We start from the raw sequence: 18,675 nt of genomic DNA on the forward strand, positions 1-18,675 counted from the left end.
ATTAATTTTATTTCACCTTTATTTAACCAGGTAAGCAAGTTGAGAACAAGTTCTCATTTACAATTGCGACCTGGCCAAGATAAAGCAAGCAGTTTGACACATGGGGCAGCAGCGTAACCTAGTGGTTAGAGCGTTGGACTTGTAAACAAAAGGTTGCACATTTGAATCCCCAAGCTGACAAGGTACAAATCTGTCATTCTGCCCCTGAACAAGGCAGTTAACCCACTGTTCCTAGGCCGTCATTGAAAATATTATTTTTTTCTTAACTGACTTGCCTAGTTAAATAGAGGTAAAAAATAAATAAAATGAACATACAACACAGAGTTACACATGGAGTAAAACAAACATACAGTCAATAATACAGTAGAAAAATAAGTCTATATACAAAGTGAGCAAATGAGGTGAGATAAGGGAGGTAAAGGCAAAAAAGGCCATGGTGGTGAAGTAAATACAATATAGCAAGTAAAACACTGGAATGGTAGATTTGCATTGGAAGGAAGTGCAAAGTAGAAATAGAAATAATGGGGTGCAAAGGAGCTAAATAAATACAGTAGGGGAAGAGGTAGTTGTTTGGGCTAAATTATAGATGGGCTATGTACAGGTGCAGTAATATGTGAGCTGCTCTGACAGCTGGTGCTTAAAGCTAATGAGGGAGATAAGTGTTTTCCGTTTCAGAGATTTTTGTAGTTCGTTCCAGTCATTGGCAGCAGAGAACTGGAAGGAGAGGCGGCCGAAGGAGGAATTGGCTTTGGGGGTGACCAGAGAGATATACCTGCTGGAGCGCATGCTACAGGTGGGTGCTGCTATGGTGACCAGCGAGCTGAGATAAGGGGGAACTTTACCTAGCAGGGTCTTGTAGATGACCTGGAGCCAGTGGGTTTGGCGACGAGTATGAAGTGAGGGCCAGCCAACGAGAGCGTACAGGTCGCAGTGGTGGGTAGTATATGGGGCTTTGGTGACAAAACGGATGGCACTGTGATAGACTGCATGTTTGGGTACAGACCTGGATAGTAGGACAGAACTCTGCAGGGCCTGGATTCACCTCTACATCGCCAGAGGAACAGTGGAGTAGGATAAGGGTATGGCTAAAAGCTATGAGAATTGGTCGTCTAGGACATCCGGAACAGAGAGTAAAAGGAGCAGGTTTCTGGGGGCAATAGAATAGATTCAAGGCATAATGTACAGACAAAGGAATGGTAGGATGTGAATACAGTGGAGGTAAACCTAGGCATTGAGTGATGATGAGAGAGATATTATCTCTAGAAACATCATTGAAACCAGGTGATGTCATTGCATATGTGGGTGGTGGAATTAAGAGGTTGGATAAGGTATAATGAGCAGGGCTAGAGGCTCTACAGTGAAATAAGCCAATAAACACTAACCAGAACAGCAATGGACAAGGCATATTGACATTAAGGAGAGGCATGCTTAGCCAAGTGATCAAAGGGGTCCAGTGAGTAGTGAGGTCGGTTGCGGACACGGCGATTCAGACAGCTAGCCGGGCCATGGGTAGCAAGTTGGCAGAAGATGGTCTGTTATTAGACACCTTGTGTGTTTCCGTCGGTAGATTAGTGGGGTTCCGTGTGGTAGAGGGGACCAATCCAATTGGCAAAATAGTTATAGTGGCCCAAGAAAATTGGCCGATAGACCTATTCAGATAGCAGCCGATAAGACAGCTAACGATTAGCTGGCTGCAGATGGGCATTCAGGTTACGTCACGACGGAGGGGCCAGTTGGATAACTCCCTCGGGCAGATAACGTTGGTTGTCCAGTCGTGAAGGCCCGATGGGGCTCCGCATCGGTAGTAAAACGGGTCCGGATAGGTGATTGTAGCCCAGGAGTGGCTGATGGAACTCTTCAGCTGGCTAGCTCCGGAATAATAGATGTTAGCTCCAGGACCGACGTAAGCCAATAGTCACTCGGATAGCAGCTAGCTAGCTGCAAGATTCAGGTGTAAATGTCCAGAGCATGCGGTACAAATCCAGGGATATGGAGAGAAAATAGGTCCGGTATGCTCTGGTCTGAGTCGCGTTGTACAAAACTGCCGATAGCTTTTCGAGCTAAGGGATAGCTGATGACCGCCAACCGTGGTTAGCTGAATTCTAACGTTAGCTAGTGAACTGGCTAACTTCTGGCTAGCTTCTGTTGTGGATTTCAGATTTGAGGTAAATAATACTTCTTTTTTTTTATTGGTGAGGCGGGTTGCAGGAGAGTGTTTTGAAGTTGAGCTTTTAGAAAAAAAATATATAAAAAGATATGCGAAGAAAAGATGTAAATATATATATACACGGGACACGACAAGACGAGGACAAAGGACGTCTGACTGCTACGCCATCTTGGATTGGGCGACAGAAATGGAGACAGAAACATAAACATTTTACCTTATCAAAAGTAGACATAATTGCAAATTATTAAATTCTTCCAATAGAAAAAAAATAGTTACAAATTGAACTTTGATTAAATGAGTTGACTCTTCACATGGGATGATTTCACTGAACAACAAAAGAAAGGGAATATGGAATGATCCATGTTATCTCCCAAAAACGTTTTCAACATGCATCCGTAAAATGATAGTCGAGAAACTAAAGCTTAGGTTGTCTTCCTCTCAGGCTTCCATGTCTTCTCCCTGGACCTCCTCAATGTCCACCTCTTGAACATCAGACTCTGAGGCCTCATCTTCACTGTCACTTCTCCCTGGACCTCCTCAATGTCCACCTCTTGAACATCAGACTCTGAGGCCTCATCTTCACTGTCACTTCTCCCTGGACCTCCTCAATGTCCACCTCTTGAACATTAGACTCTGAGGCCTCATCTTCACTGTCACTTCTCCCTGGACCTCCTCAATGTCCACCTCTTGAACATCAGACTCTGAGGCCTCATCTTCACTGTCACTTCTCCCTGGACCTCCTCAATGTCCACCTCTTGAACATTAGACTCTGAGGCCTCATCTTCACTGTCACTTCTCCCTGGACCTCCTCAATGTCCACCTCTTGAACATTAGACTCTGAGGCCTCATCTTCACTGTCACTTCTCCCTGGACCTCCTCAATGTCCACCTCTTGAACATCAGACTCTGAGGCCTCATCTTCACTGTCACTTCTCCCTGGACCTCCTCAATGTCCACCTCTTGAACATCAGACTCTGAGGCCTCATCTTCACTGTCACTTCTCCCTGGACCTCCTCAATGTCCACCTCTTGAACATCAGACTCTGAGGCCTCATCTTCACTGTCACGTTTCAACCTTGTTGAGGTTAACTTATCAGGCTCAAAAAGCCTCAAATCTGCCCGGATGGCCACCAATTTTTTAACCATTGTATTGGTCAGCCTGTTGCGTGCTTTGGTGTGTGTGTTCCCAAACAAGGACCAGTTGCGCTCTGAGACGGTTGATGTTGGTGGGATTTGGAGGATGATGAAGGCAACAGGGGAAAGAGCCTCAGATCCACAAAGTCCCTTCCACCAGGTGGCTGATGAGATATGTTGGCACGACTGCCATATTGCATCTCCATCCCAAAGCCCCTGCTTGGAAGTGTACTTCGCCAGACTGCCAAGAACCTTGCCCTCATCCAGGCCAAGGTGGCGAGACATGGTAGTGATGACACCATAGGCCTTGTTGATCTCTGCTCCAGACAGGATGCTCAACATGTACGCTGCAGTGTGTATGGGCTTCAGGCAGAAGTCTTCATGCTTTTTGATGTATTTCAGAACTGCAGTTTCCTTTGCTTGGAGCAACCAGGAAGTGGGCAGGGCAGTACGGATTTCTTCTCTTACATCTGCAAGCAGAGTCTGAACATCAGACAGGATGGCATTGTCTCCCTCAATCCGTGCAGTGGCTACTGCTATAGGTTTCATGAGAACTGGGGCGGCAGGGTAGCCTAGTGGTTAGAGCGTTGAACTAGTATCCGAAAGGTTGCAAGATCGAATCCCCTAGCTGACAAGGTAAATATCTGTCGTTCTGCCCCTGAACAAGGCAGTTAACCCACTGTTCCTAGGCGTCATTAAGAATTTGTTCTTAACTGACTTGCCTAGTTAAATAAAGGTTAGGAAAAAAACTGTCTGCTTACCACTCTCTCCCAAAATACATCATCCATGAGGATCCTCTTGATGGGGCTGTCCATATCGGAAGACTGTGATATGGCCATTTCTTGGAGAGACTCCTTCCCCTCCAGGAGACTGTCAAACATGATGACAACACCACCCCAATGGGTGTTGCTGGACAGCTTCAATGTGGTGCTCTTATTCTTCTCACTTTGCTTGGTGAGGTAGATTGCTGCTATAACTTGATGACCCTTCACCCACCTAACCATTTCCTTGGCTCATCAACAGGTCACTGTATCCATTGTTTTCAGTGCCATGATGTCCTTGAGGAGCAGATTCAATGCATGAGCAGCACAGCCAATGGGTGTGATGTGAGGGTAGGACTCCTCCACTTTAGACCAAGAAGCCTTCATCTTCGCAGCATTGTCTGTTACCAGTGGAAATACCTTCTCTGGTTCAAGGTCATTGATGACGGCCTTCAGCTCATCTGCAATGTAGAGACCGGTGTGTCTGTTGTCCCTTGTGTCTGTGCTCTTGTAGAATACTGGTTGAGGGGTGGCGATGATGTAATTAATTATTGCCCATGAACATTCAACCACCCATCAGAGATGATTGCAATACATTTACATTTTAGTCATTTAGCAGACGCTCTTATCCAGAGCGACTTACAGTAGTGAATGCATACATTTCATACATTTTTATTCCCGTACTGGTCCCCCGTGGGAATCAAAACCACAACCCTGGCGTTACAAACACCAAGCTCTACCAACTGAGCCACACGGGACCACAATACCACAATACAGTCAGTCCGCTTTCTCTATGATTTGCTTGACCTTCACTTGAACTCTATTGAACACTGCATCCAGCAAATGAGTAGATAAAGCATGTCTGGTTGGAGGGGTGTATGCTGGGCGAAGAACATTCAGAAATCTCTTCCAATACACATTGCCTGTGAGCATCAGAGGTGAACTAGTTGCATACACAGCTCGATCAAGACATTCATCAGCATTTCTCTGACTTCGTTCCTCCATTGAGTCAATTTCCAGGAGGACCATGAGCTGTTGCTATCGATAAGGTGTCTGATCTATAATTTTCACCTCAAATATAAGTAGAGGGACTTTTGTCAGAGGTGCTTGTTGTGAGCGCTGAGGGAACTTTATGCACTTGGCCAGATGATTTTGCATCTTTGTTGCATTCTTCACATATGATTTGGCACAGTATTTGCAAATGTAGACAGCTTTTCCCTCTACATTAGCTGCAGTGAAATGTCTCCACACATCAGGTAGTGCCCATTGAATTTTCCTGTAAAGATTAGAAAAAATTTGTAACTTTTTTTATTTTAATACAATTCCATGTAAAAAAAAAAAATACAATTCCATGTACAGATAAATAGTTAAGCAGTTAGATTAAACAACTCCTTTGTAATATAAATGTTTTAAAATGAAACATGTATGGAAACAGGTGAATTAACAATCAGTTAGCAGGCTCAAGCAAGCTAAAACCCACATGGTAGCAAAAACTAACTAGCAGAAATATTTAACAAGTTAGAAATTATTTAAACACACTTTGTAGGCTACTTATTTAATAGTTAACAAAAAAAGATGTATGTCATATAAAATATATTCACCCCACCCAGTATTGTAATCAAAACTTACCAGAAAGCATGTAGTCCTTGGCTCAGACAGTGTAGTAGTGTGGCGTCAATAGCATCTCATTAGTGTGCAAGATCTTGAGAATGCACTGCACATGTGATGGAAGAATGCACTGTGCATGCAGAGGGTTGCAATTCCATTGAATTGGGGATAGTTTTACCAAAATATGCCACAAGACCTAGAATTGCCTAATGTGTATCCCACAGAAAAGGTTCCCACGGGGGGCCAGTACAAAAACATTTTTAAAAAATGAATGAAATGTATGCATTCACTACTGTAAGTCGCTCTGGATAAGAGTGTCTGCTAAATGACTAAAATGTAAAATGTTCACCGTTATAAGGATTTTTTTTGATGAATTTAAGCAGAATTCCCAAAATTCCGGGGCTTAACTTCCCATGGCAAATTTCAGACCCTTTGCAACACTGGTATTGAAGGTTGAGCTGTAGTCGATGAACAACATCGTCACGTATGCATTCCTGTTGTCCAGGTGGGTGAGGGCAGTGTGCAGTGCAATGGCGATTGTGACGTCCATGGATCTGTCGTGGCGGTAGGCGAATTGGAGAGGGTCGAGTGTGTTGGGGAGGGGAGGGAGGAGATGATTTGGTCTTCGACTAGCCTCTCGAAGCACTTCAATGGGGCCTGTAGTCATTCAGTTCAATTACTTTCCTTTTCTTGGGCATTTTTATGAAAATGTCAGAAAACACAACAGCTAGCTGGTCTGCACATGCTCTGAGGGCGCAGCTAGCGATGCTGTCTGGGCCGGCAGCCTCGCGAGGGTCAACACGTGGAGACAGTAAGCATGTAACCCTTATTGTCCTCAGGGGCTCTCCTCGGCAGCTTAGTCGTTTTGCTTGAAGCGTGAGAAAAAGGTGTTTACCTCGTCCGGTAGGGCGGTGTTGGTGTCCGCGACGTGACTGGCATTCTTTTTGTAATCTGTGATTGTTAGAAGCCCTTGACACATGTGCCTCGTATATAACCTGTTGAATTGCTCCTCCACTTTGTCCCTATACTTGTGTCTCGCCATCTTGATCGATCTGTGTTGGTTGAATTTGTACTGTTTAACCTTACGATTGTCCCCGGTCACCTTGCCGTGTTTATAAACAGCATCTCTCTCTTTTAGTTTCCTGACAAGGTTGCCATTAATCCACGGTTTCTGATGCAGATACATTTTGAAAGACACCATCGGTATCACATCATCTATGCATTTTTTGATGAATCCGGTGACTAAGTTGGAGTAGCCATTGATGTTATCCCCAGAGGCGACCCAGATCATATTCCAGTCCACATGATCAAACAGTCTTGCATGGATTCTGATTGTTCAGAGCAGCGTTGTACAGACATGACTACAGGGACTTCCCTGTTGAGTCTTTGTGTGTAGGTGGGGAGGAGCAAAATGGAGTCCTGGTCAGATTTGCCGAAAGGAGGACGGGAGATGGCCTTATACCCGTGTCAAAAGGCGTGTAGCAGTGGTCCAGCATAGAATCTCCACAAGTTGGACAGTCAATGTGCTGATAGTAATTCAGGAGCATGGTTCTCAAATGACTTTTCTTCAAGTCCCCCGCGACAATGAACGCTGCCTCCAGATACGCGGTCTCCAGTTTGTTCAGGGTCCAATAAAGATCTTTGAGAGCATTTTTGGTGTCGCCTTGTGGCGGGTTGTAAACAGCCGTGGCGATAATCACTGAGAACTCTCTCTGAAGGTAAAAAAGGGTGACATTTGATGACCAAGTATTCCAAGTCGGGAGAGCAGAAGCTTGCAAGTTCCTGTATGTTTCCCCATCTCACCACTTGTTATTGGTCACAAAGCAGAGCCCTCTGCCTTTCTGCAGGCAGCACTGAGCTAGCCTGGAACGTCACTTTCTAGAGTATATGAAACTGCACATGCGATGTTTCCAAAAACTCCTCCATGTAGCAAGATGGTGACATGCTGAAATGACACTTCCTGATCTTCAAATGCGCCACTGAGCATTCTCATAGGAAACAATGGTGCGACGTCATCGATGGCTTCATCCAAACTTTTCACATTCTATGATCAGATTTCATTGTTGGCAAAAAAGCACAGCACTATACATGACCTTTCTCTTATGTCAACATGGATTTGATTCGAGTGAATGTATTATTATTATCCTGGCAATCTTTCATAGATAGGTAAAGTCACAGTTAATTTATCAATACCTTTACTTAGTGTTTTGCCAGAGATTATAATGCCCTACATAGAAGTATCTGACCTGACTTTAAACAAAGACACATTTCCCTCCATACCACAGGACGGCGCAGTAGAGCTTTGATCCACATAACTGAGAGAACCGAAGCGTTTCTATAACTAACCCTCGTTGTTCTGACGTGACGAAGCTGCAAAATCAAAACACTTCTCTCTATTCATCTGAAAACAATGTAACTAGCTCCTGAATCCATTTACTAACTTCATTTCAGGTGACGTAAGTTAAATAATCAATAGGTCCATCTCTCTTCCAATAACATATGACGAGAGAAGAACTACACGAACAAGTGAGCTAGCTAGCTAATTCATTGACATGTTCTGATAATGCCAGTAACCAACAAAAGAAAAGCAGTCGGGAGAGACGCTGCGGTATGTTCTGCTCTTTGACTTTATGCCATAATATTACTGGAGCAATAGTAGTATAGATATAATACCAGTAGGATAGCAGTGTAATAACTGCTGTTATGCAGGTGGCCTTTTTGCTCATTATAGTGTTGTGACAGTGTTGTGTTGTTGCTGTGTCAGGTGCAGGGGACCAATGACAGCAGTGTGCTCAGTAAGGTGTCTGCTGTAGCTCAGGGTTACTTCCTGGATGACTACCTGAAGCAGTTTGTGTTTAACGAGTTTAGGTGAGCCCCTCTCATCAACAGGTCGCTAAGATAGAAACATAACATGTGCACACACACACACACACACACACACACACTCAATAGATGTGTATAGTTAGAATGACCTTCCTCTATGTATTTATGTGTTTGTGTTTCTACTGTATCTCTGGTGCAGGAGTTACTATGCACGCTGGAGAGCTGTAGACCACTGTGTCAAGCAGTTTCTGTGGCTGACAGAAAGCTGCCCCAGGAGACAGGTAAACTTAGCCTGGTCCAAGGTCTGTTTGTGCTGTTTTGCCAAACCCTATGGTCATTGGCATGCCTAATATAACACAAACTCTGTTTCCAGGTGTTGTCTCTGGGAGCGGGGTTTGACTCCCTGTATTTCTGCCAGCGCGCAGAGGGGACTCAGTCAGGGGGGTGTTTGAGCTGGACTTCCCAGATGTTGTCCGGTGCAAGGCTTCTGTTATCAATAACAACACTCCACTGAATGAGGGGGGCTGGATACCCTTTCATTCTCACCCACAGGTATGTATTACACCACACACATGCACACAAACACACAGTGAAGCTATATCTAGTGCTGGCCTGTGATTCATCTAACAGCTGTGTGTTTCCAGGCACTGTGTATGTCCATGGTGGTCAGCAGTGGTATAAACTACTTTAGTAAAAATTATTTAAAGTAATATTTAAGTCGTTTTTTGGGGTATGTGTATTTTATTTTACTTTACTATTTATATTTTTGACAACTTTAACATCACTACAAACCTAATGAAAATGATGTACTTTTTACTCCATACATTTTCCCTGAAACCCAAAAGTACTCTTTACATTTTGACTACTTAGCAGGACAGGAAATGGTCTAATTCACACACTTATCAAGAGGACATTTCTGGTCATCCCTACTGCCTCTGATCTGGCGGACTCACTAAACACAAATGCTTTGTTTTTAAATAATATCTGAGTGTTGGAGTGTGACCCTGACTATCCGTAAATAAAAAAACAACAAAATTGTGCCTCATGGTTTGCTTAATATAACACATTTTTGTATATTTTGATTTAACCTAGGTCGGATGATGTGATTGGCTGGACTGCCAGACTCCTCCCCCCAGTCTCTGTTTGTGATGTACGAACAGATCCGTCCCCACGATCCCTTTGGTCGAGTCATGCAGGACCACTTCCTGAAGCTCAACTCCACCTTGCACGTGCTCAGAGACTACCCAGAAACAACTGCAGACACACAGCCTTGTCCAGGAACCTGTGTGTCTGTGCAGTTGACTGGTTCTCTCTTTCTGAAAGTTACTGTTTCAAGTGTTATTAAGTGTGTGCTCTATCTTCAGGGCTGGGAGCAGTGTGTGTGCTCTATCTTCAGGGCTAGGAGCAGTGTGTGTGCTCTATCTTCAGGGCTAGGAGCAGTGTGTGTGTGCTCTCTTCAGGGCTGGGAGCAGTGTGTGTGTGCTCTATCTTCAGGGCTGGGAGCAGTGTGTGTGCTCTATCTTCAGGGCTGGGAGCAGTGTGTGTGTGCTCTATCTTCAGGGCTAGGAGCAGTGTGTGTGCTCTATCTTCAGGGCTAGGAGCAGTGTGTGTGTGCTCTCTTCAGGGCTGGGAGCAGTGTGTGTGTGCTCTATCTTCAGGGCTAGGAGCAGTGTGTGTGCTCTCTTCAGGGCTGGGAGCAGTGTGTGTGCTCTATCTTCAGGGTTAGGAGCAGTGTGTGTGTGCTCTCTTCAGGGCTGGGAGCAGTGTGTGTGTGTGCTCTATCTTCAGGGCTGGGAGCAGTGTGTGTGTGCTCTATCTTCAGGGCTAGGAGCAGTGTGTGTGCTCTCTTCAGGGCTGGGAGCAGTGTGTGTGCTCTATCTTCAGGGCTGGGGGCAGTGTGTGTGTGTCTGGATGTGAATCAGTTTACCTGGGTCTGGTTCCAGAGAAGGAGAGCTGTAGAGTTGAGATCCTGGAACCATTTGATGAGTTTGAGGTGAGTTACTCTAATCTAATCGGTCCTGACTAATCGGTCCTGACTAATCGGTCCTGACTAGCCTGTCCTGACTAGCCGGTCCTGACTAATCGGTCCTGACTAGCCTGTCCAACAACCATCCTGATGTACTTCATTCTCAGCTCATCAGAGAGTAAGTATTTGGACCATATTTTTCATCTCTTTTTGTCTAGAAATGCTCTCCCCACTGCCTCCATAGGCTCCCTGACCAGCCATGCTGTAGTTACAATGTACAGTACCTACCTATGTAATGCTCATGTTTTTGTCTTGTACAGTATGCATTTATTTTCTCTGCTGCTGCTTGACATACTTTATTATCCCCCTGAGAGGGAAATGTATCTATTTAATACATATATTTTAGTACCACCTAAAGTTAACTTCAACCATTTATTCTTCCATTCTGTCTTTTCATTTTATTCAACACTAATGCCAGTATCATCACAGAGAATGTTGGATGTCTGACATGTCCTCCCCTGTGACTACCCCCATAGTGTCCACTCCTCCGAGGTCAGCGCTGAGCCCTCTCTCCCAGGTGGTGAAGCCCATGCATGGGGAGCTGTGTGTGGAGGGTCTGAGGATGGCCTCTACCCTCCTGGGTCCTGGGCTGGTGCTGCTTAGTGGGGGTTCAGGAAGAGGGGGTAGAGGGGCTGCAGCCAGTCCAACACCAGACAGGTGCATGTCTAATGGTGTCTAATGACCCAGAGCACATATGGAGTGCATCAGTTTTGCTGGCTCCTTCTGAAATACATAATTGCCACAAATTTACTGTAAAATTCACAATACTTCCTGTGTTATAGAGAATATATCCACCACTATATTCTGCAGAATTGTTGTGTCAAAGTTGCAAAATGTATTGATTGTACAGTGGAAGGGTATGTCTGATTCTGCCAGCACTAGGTCAGCCCATAGCTATCACTCGATCAGTGTGATCAGTGCTATATGCTGGTATTGATCTTCATTGGCCAAGCCCTGAGGACAGGGGGAACTGTCACTGTCCTGTCCTGTCCTGTGCTCGGCTTCATTGGGATTGGGATGCCTAATATGCCCATCTTGCATATGCCCTCTAGGACTGAGATTGAGGCAGTGGCTGACTTACAAAGTGGATCATCTTGCAGGCGCAGGTATCCAGCGCAAGTATCCAGGGTACTCTCTCTCCTCCCCAGAGAAATAAGCTTTTTGTGCGTATGAAACGTTTCTGGGATCATTTATTTCAGCTCATGAAACATGGGACCAACACTTTACATGTTGCATTTATATTTTTGTTCAGTATAAAAGCCATGGACGGGGGTAAACCCATCTGTTTGAGTTAGTTTTTCCAGCACAGGAAAACTTTCATGTAAATATTTTCAATGACACTTGAATGCCAAATAGAAGACTGGATTTCCAATCACGTTAAGTGACAGTGCCCTTTGACCCCCTCTCTGCTGGCTTGCTGAAATGCCCCCCAACTCTCCCCAACCCCCATACCCACCACAACACAGACCCACCTGGTATGCCACCCTGCTCCCCTCACCCAGCCTATGCCCACTGTGCCCACCACCTCATGCCAACAGTCTGCCAAATGTGACAAATTCTGCCCAGATGCAGGAGGATATTGTCCTCGCACAAATTCTCTCCAGGCGTAGTCACGTCTTCAACTAACAACAGCAGGGCAGAGAGGTGTGTGGATGTGCTTCGAGGCATACATCAGACACAAGTTCCATTACACTAGAAGACCATTTAGAAGCATGGAAATCTGAAAATCTGTCAAGTATGCAGGCCAATCAATCTCTTCCACTCCTTCTCTGGGGCCAATGAATGTTCAAAAGAGACAAAGGAAGGAGTGACACTGAGGTGAATTGTGCCACGTCTGTTCCCCTCCCTTTGCCCTGAATTGGCACAATAAAGTCAAGCTATATCATGAGCCCGAACAGAGCCAAGACAGTTTGGTTGGGAATGTTTCCACTTAGTTCATAAGTAGAGAGCATTTAAAGGGGTATTATGGGATTGCTACACACATTTGACTTTTAAATTCATGACATATACCCATTGATTCTTGAATATAACTTGTAAAGGCCTCATGAGCTTAGTTCAACTGTCATACCCCATCAAAACCCCAAATATCAGCTTGTTTTACTCCTTTGTTTGTAAACAATGTAGTTGGAATATATATACAGTATATATAAAAATGTAGTAGTGAACTATCATTTTGATCTTACAGATGGTCAGTCCTTGCCTCCAGCCCCATCCCTCAGCTATTTACCAAATCAGTGGCGGGGTGGCCACTTTATTGTTTGAACTGCAGATTAGCCCTTTAAAAGGTCATTGGCCTAATCTCTATACACGTTGACTGTGCTACAGCTAATTGTAATGGTGTGTGATTAGTCTAACAGTATAAAGTAAACATTGAGGTCGATATACAGGGTCTCTAGGATAAAATGGCACGTCAAGGCAAAAAACTAATAGTTTATTGATGTCTAAAGAACTAAACAAAATTGTGCTCTTAGAAACCAATGTAAATTAATTCCATTGTAATTGTGTAGGTAGGGAAGCATAGTGCAATTGAATTGAAAGGCAAGTCACTGACAACTAAGCTACAGCAGTAAGGCATAATAACCACAATATCATCCATCCTTCTACACACTGAAGAAAGGGAGAGGACTAACAAAAAAGGGATAGACTGAGGTTACCTAGCACATCAGCATCCTGTGGCCCATGCTAGGCTAATTTTAACAGTACACAGATCTTAGCTTTAGGTCCACTGTCCGTTGACCCATATAATGGAATAGAACTGCTCCCTCAAAGGCATGTTTCTCTTCTCATTACACTAATGTGCCCTGTCATCCATCCTCTTAGAGGTGCATGTTGTCTAAAGACTTCAAATACCCATCCCGGGGAAGTACTAGCCTGGTCCCACATCTGTTTGTGCTCTTGCCATCTCCATTGTCAAGCCAAATGTTTTGAAACAGTAGTAAGGAGTTGACATGATAGCACAATAGATTGGCACTCAGGCTAGGAAGGTACTAAATTCATTGGAATTTGTTGAAGAGGCAGACCTTTAAATTCATCACACCCTCTCCTATGCTACCAGAAAAGGCATATTAAGACGTAATATCATACATACTGTACAATCACATGAATACATTAATTCATTTCTTCTATATACTGGACAAGGTCAATCTCTGGATTAACAGCACAACCTGATTCCCTATTATTTCAATAGTACAGTACCCACTACAGAGGTACCACACTACACAGATCTAACCAGTGTGGCTAACAATAGGTACCATGTTATTGTACCCCAAGTGCTCTAGGACCACTGGCTCTGTCCTGATTCTCTACCCTGCACATCCACACCGTTGTAAAATACATGAGAGGGAGTGTACAAGTACACACTTCATGAGAAGGGTAGAGAATCGGGACGCAACAGTCTCAGCTGGATGAAGGGGACTAGAACAGAGCCAGTCGTCTATACCAGACCATCCTCCTTCGGTAGTCTACTGATCCTCAGATCAGATCCTGCCTGGAACTGTGGACAGACAACAGGCAAACAAAGGGATTAGAGGTGCTAGTGGCTGTGAGGCAAACCGCTGACTGTGAGGCAAAGGCAAGAGCTTTGTATGGGGATCTCCATCAACAAGAACCCAAAAAGTCAGCAAGGCAGACGCGTCTGTCCCACTTCCCGTATAGATGTCCCTTCCTGTCTGGTGTCATTGGTCCTGGCCTCCAGGCTGTCGCTGTCCGAGTGGTCCTGGGATGTGATGCAGGGGGGGATAAGGCTATCAAGCTCCTGCCTGTGTCCCGACTCCAACAGCCATTCATGGAACTTCTGCTCCACCAGGGCCTGGAACTGACGCCGCTGCTCCCTGAAAACAGAGACGCATGACTGAATAGAGGAACAAGAGAAACATTACCAGACCCCTCAGCGCTCACAACCCGGTATAAAATCAGACATTTTAAAGGGTTGCTACATAATTCACATTGATCATGGAAACTGGGAAGCAGTTCATGTTTTCATTCTCTGAGTCCAGGTCAAATTTCCATTGCCAATAAATCTGTTAATGACTCACTTGTTCAGGTGGGCATCCTTCACCATCTTCTGCCAGTCCTGTACACTCTTCTCCCTCTCCTCATGGGCCTTCTGGTACAGCGATGGCAGCCCACCTGGCACCTCACACGTATCCCCCTCCATCCTGAAGGGCACCACAAGGGGGCAGAACTCAGTGGGCGGCAGCAGCCTGTAGGATCCAGGGTCTGGGATGGTACCCTCCACTCCCACCAGTAAGGGCTGGTCCCAGGCATTGGGCACCACAGCTAGACCCACACTGGCCATGTGATCCTCCAGGGAGGGGTAATGTGTGTGGAAGGGCCCCAGGGTGAGTGCAGTGTTCCCGGGGAGCAGTAGAGGCCGGGTGGGGGTGAGGGCGTGGATGGTACAGTAGGAGGAGGACCCTATGGCTAGACGGCCAGCCACACACACCACCTTGACGTTCTCACAGCTCTGGATGTGGATACTGGTCTCGATGGGACCCAGGACTACCGTACTGTTACGACACTTGTCCAGGCTCACTGACCTGAAACACACACCACGGGGAATGCCATCTCATCTAAAAAAAAAGGGATATTTCTACCGAAATGGATCTGTTTTTGTAGTTAGATGGGGCATGCTACAGGTGTAATGTCCAGTCTGAATATGTGTAGAGAACCTCTCACCTGAGTGGAGAGAGGAGGTAGATAAAGGCGTCACTGCAGCGGTGTATTTTGACGTTAGCTCCTGCTAGCTTGTCTGAGTCCTTGGCCAGGGTCTGTCTGAACACCTGTGACATCAGCACCATCTTGCTGCCTGGGGGGGCCATGTGGGTGTTCCGGGCAATCTTAGCTCTCTTCATAGCTCCCTCCACTAGAGGTAAGGGGAACAGACAGTCACAGACAGACAGCCATGCTTCAATCCTAATAGCTCTCTACATCTCCCACAGAAAAAGGTGAGCTAGAAAACAGTTACAAGATAACGCACTCATTTCTATAAAACATACTAACACACCTTATTTGACTGTGCATCTAAATATAAATGAATGATCCACATTAGGGTTTACTTTGGGTGGTAGTAACCTACCTTGCTGAGCCCAGGCCAGCTTCTTCCCAGACCTCAGGCAGGTTGACATCCCAAAGGGGTTGGGGACGAGGGCCTGTCTGAGCCATGCCAGCAGGGGGTGCAGGGAGAAGGAGCGGCTGAATTTGGAGTACCCTGCTTGGGTCTGGAATGGGGCTCTGGAGAGCAGCTTGTGGATGGGGTGGACGGTCCGGCCGCGGGACACTGAGCCCTCCAGCAGCAGGCTGAGGCCCTGTAGAGAAAATATTTTACTGTATTGTTGTTTACTGAAAAGGTAAATTGTTGTATTGCAAAAACTGAATGAACACTACAGCGTATTGGGCATGTTATGGAACCTTTCACTGTTTTATACAAGAATATATAGTTGAGGATGAGTGCATCCAAATGTCATCCTTTTCCCTACATAGTGCACTACTACAGAGCCCCGATGGCTCTGGTCAAAAGTAGTGCACTATATAGGGAATAGGTTGCCATTTGGGATGCGGACCATGTTCCCTCGCTTCACCTGTAGAGCCTCCAGAGAGACCTGGCTGTCCTTCACGGCTTGGCCGGACCCTGACAGCTGGCCTGGTTCTACTAGCAGCTCCAGCAGCTCACACAGGTGGGTCTGGAGGAAGGACAGGTGGGCCTGGTCGTCCCAGTTCTGATCACAGCAACAGGGTGAAAAGAATGAACAATGATACAATGCATGGATATGGGAGCTAATGCAATATCCATGCATATTTAAGCAATGAGGCATGAGGGGGTGTAGTATATGGCCAATATACCACGGCTAAGGCTGTTCTTATGCACAACGCATCGTGGAGCGCCTGGATACAGCCCTTAGCCGTGGTATACAGGCCATATACAACAAACCCTGAGGTGCTTTATTGCAATTATAAACTGTTTACCAACATAATTAGAGCAGTAAAAATAAATGTTTTGTCATACCCATGGTATACGGTCTGATATATTATGGCTGTCAGCCAATCAGCATTCAGGGCTCAAACCACCCAGTTTATAATAAAATGTCAGTAACTAGACCATCAGAATATGTTTTGCTTTGCATTTCAAGAAAGAAAACAAAATAATGTCCACGTATAGAGATAGGTTAGAGAGACTTAATCATAAAAACGGATTGTGTACATTTACACTCTCAGCCTGCCATTAAACTTGTAAGCAATATAAAGCAACAGGACCTTGTTTTGAGAGCTGGTCTTTGCCTCGCGGTCCGAGGAGGGGGAGCGAGAGCGGGGGCTTGGCCACTCTTCACCAATCAGAGATGTACGTAGAGACACCCGGTTCAGCTGTTGAATGTAGAGGAAGAGGAGGAACTGCAGCGTGTCCACACACAACTAGAAAAGAGAGAAGAGGAAAATACAGAAAAAAATACAGAGATTCTGAACACAAACCAATACTTGACATAGGTCAGTCTCACAAACAATACCTAAAAGGATAATGGACAGACTCCTGTGTCAAAGTCTGTCTAAACAAAAAAAAGTGCAGGATACAACAGGATAGATATTATTACATTCCAACTGACAACACATCCGTGGGGGACATAGTCATACAGGTCTCTGCCCTTTTCTCATCCCTCCCTAGTGTGCTCACAGCTCACCTTGCTCCTCTGGCGGTCCAGCTCTCTGGGGGAGGGGCACTGGGACAGGTTCTCAGCCCACTCCAGCCTCTCCTCTGCAGGGTGACCAGCCAGCAGGTCAAAGGTCTCAAAGTAGAGCCAGGCCAGGTCCTCAGGGAGCTGCAGCTTGCCACAGGCAATGTGCCTCCACATGAGCCAGCCTAGCATGGGGAAGCAGCCCTCTCGCGAGCGCACGTAGGCAGCCATCTTGCGCAGGTAGTGCAGGCTAAGTTTGGTAGGGGGTGCCACCTGCAGAGCCCCCAAGAGGAAGGGCTCCATGCGAGGCCACAGCGCCACACCACCACCCTGGTCCATGGCTGTTAGTGGGCCAGGAAGAGGAGGGAGTGGAAGAACAAAATAACTGGGTGAGAGGTCAGGGAGGTCAGACAGAGGGGTGAGCATACAGTGAGTGTGGTGAGATATCTGAGCAGTGCATTGAATTAAGAAAGTTGTAGACAAGAGTACACCTATTCATTGGTGGCTTCTGGTCTGCTGTTCAATATTGCAGTATTATTAGATACCCTTTAAAATACGAGTTAACTAACTAGCTGTATTATAAAAACTGAATTTGAACCTTATGGGCAAACATAATATCCCCTGTATAACTAGCTAGTGCACTAACGCACTCTAAATAATGTTTTATTTATGTGACTGCTTGTTCCAATGCAAATGTCTGTGTTGTCTGACTGCTGTTACTCCTGGCTAACAGAGAGTGGACGCCGGATGTTCCCATGACAACAACTGGCCACTAGAGATGATCTGTAGGTAGCTAACAGCATTTGCTTGATTTATTTATTTAGCAAGGGAACGTTAGCGAGCTAGTTAGCTAGCGACATGGCTTAGCAGCAGATGCAAAGCAGTCAGACTAGCAGAGACAAAACACTTGACGCTTAGCTTACCTTCGCTTGTTCAACAAGTTTCCACTAGTCCAAGCGATTTCTGGTCCTGCCTCGAAGTTCCAGGAAAAGTAACTGGTGATCAAGCTCCCTCATAAGTAAAATTAAAGTTTAGTATCTTACAGTATTTAGCTAGCTATCTGGCTTTTGGTATGGTTTGTTTACTATGCTGTGAATTTGATCAGCACGTAGCTAGCTACAGAACGACGTCCTTCCTATTTTGGCGCCCTTGCATGTTCTCATCTGTTGCGCGCGACTACACAGAGCGAAGGTCGCGCGCACAATGCACTGCCTGCTCGTGCATCAAGTCCGACATGAAGGGCACCGGAATCCGATACATTCAGTCTACATTCATCCACTAGAAAATATATTAGTCTACATTCATCCACTAGAAAATATATTGCAAAGATATTTAAAAAAAAGTGTACACCGGCTTTTATTGCTGTCGCTTTAAGAGCTATATATATATAGCTCTTAAAGCGACAGCAATAAAAGCCGGTGTACACTTTTTTTTAAATATCTTTGCAATATATTTTCTAGTGGATGAATGTAGACTAATATATTTGAGTGTCA

The 18,675-nt window shown here is 45.4% G+C and overlaps 2 protein-coding genes across 4 annotated transcripts; one reads left to right on the plus strand and one right to left on the minus strand.

The window, feature by feature from the left end:
* Positions 1–7,998: 7,998 nt before the first annotated feature.
* On the plus strand, positions 7,999–11,688 carry LOC115155573 (leucine carboxyl methyltransferase 1 homolog). The gene is made up of 5 exons (XM_029702294.1): positions 7,999–8,276; positions 8,433–8,536; positions 8,691–8,772; positions 8,865–9,043; positions 9,584–11,688. Exons 1-4 carry the CDS (start codon positions 8,232–8,234, stop codon positions 9,003–9,005), a joined length of 372 nt encoding a protein of 123 aa, XP_029558154.1. The 5' UTR covers positions 7,999–8,231; the 3' UTR covers positions 9,006–9,043; positions 9,584–11,688.
* Positions 11,689–12,927: 1,239 nt separating this feature from the next.
* On the minus strand, positions 12,928–18,558 carry tbccd1 (TBCC domain containing 1). 3 transcript variants are annotated; one of them, XM_029702296.1, is made up of 8 exons: positions 18,106–18,557; positions 17,189–17,523; positions 16,770–16,925; positions 16,097–16,234; positions 15,595–15,823; positions 15,195–15,381; positions 14,552–15,055; positions 12,928–14,347 (listed from the first exon to the last, which is right to left on the minus strand). In XM_029702296.1, exons 2-8 carry the CDS (start codon positions 17,519–17,521, stop codon positions 14,134–14,136), a joined length of 1,761 nt encoding a protein of 586 aa, XP_029558156.1. In that variant the 5' UTR covers positions 17,522–17,523; positions 18,106–18,557; the 3' UTR covers positions 12,928–14,133. The 3 variants fall into 3 exon arrangements, with proteins under 3 accessions (XP_029558156.1, XP_029558157.1, XP_029558155.1); XM_029702297.1 differs by having other exon boundaries at positions 14,552–14,674; positions 17,189–18,558; XM_029702295.1 differs by having other exon boundaries at positions 17,189–18,557.
* Positions 18,559–18,675: the final 117 nt, after the last annotated feature.

This window comes from Salmo trutta, chromosome 20, assembly GCF_901001165.1.
Source record: "Salmo trutta chromosome 20, fSalTru1.1, whole genome shotgun sequence".
In the NCBI taxonomy this organism is placed as follows: Eukaryota; Metazoa; Chordata; class Actinopteri; order Salmoniformes; family Salmonidae; genus Salmo; species Salmo trutta.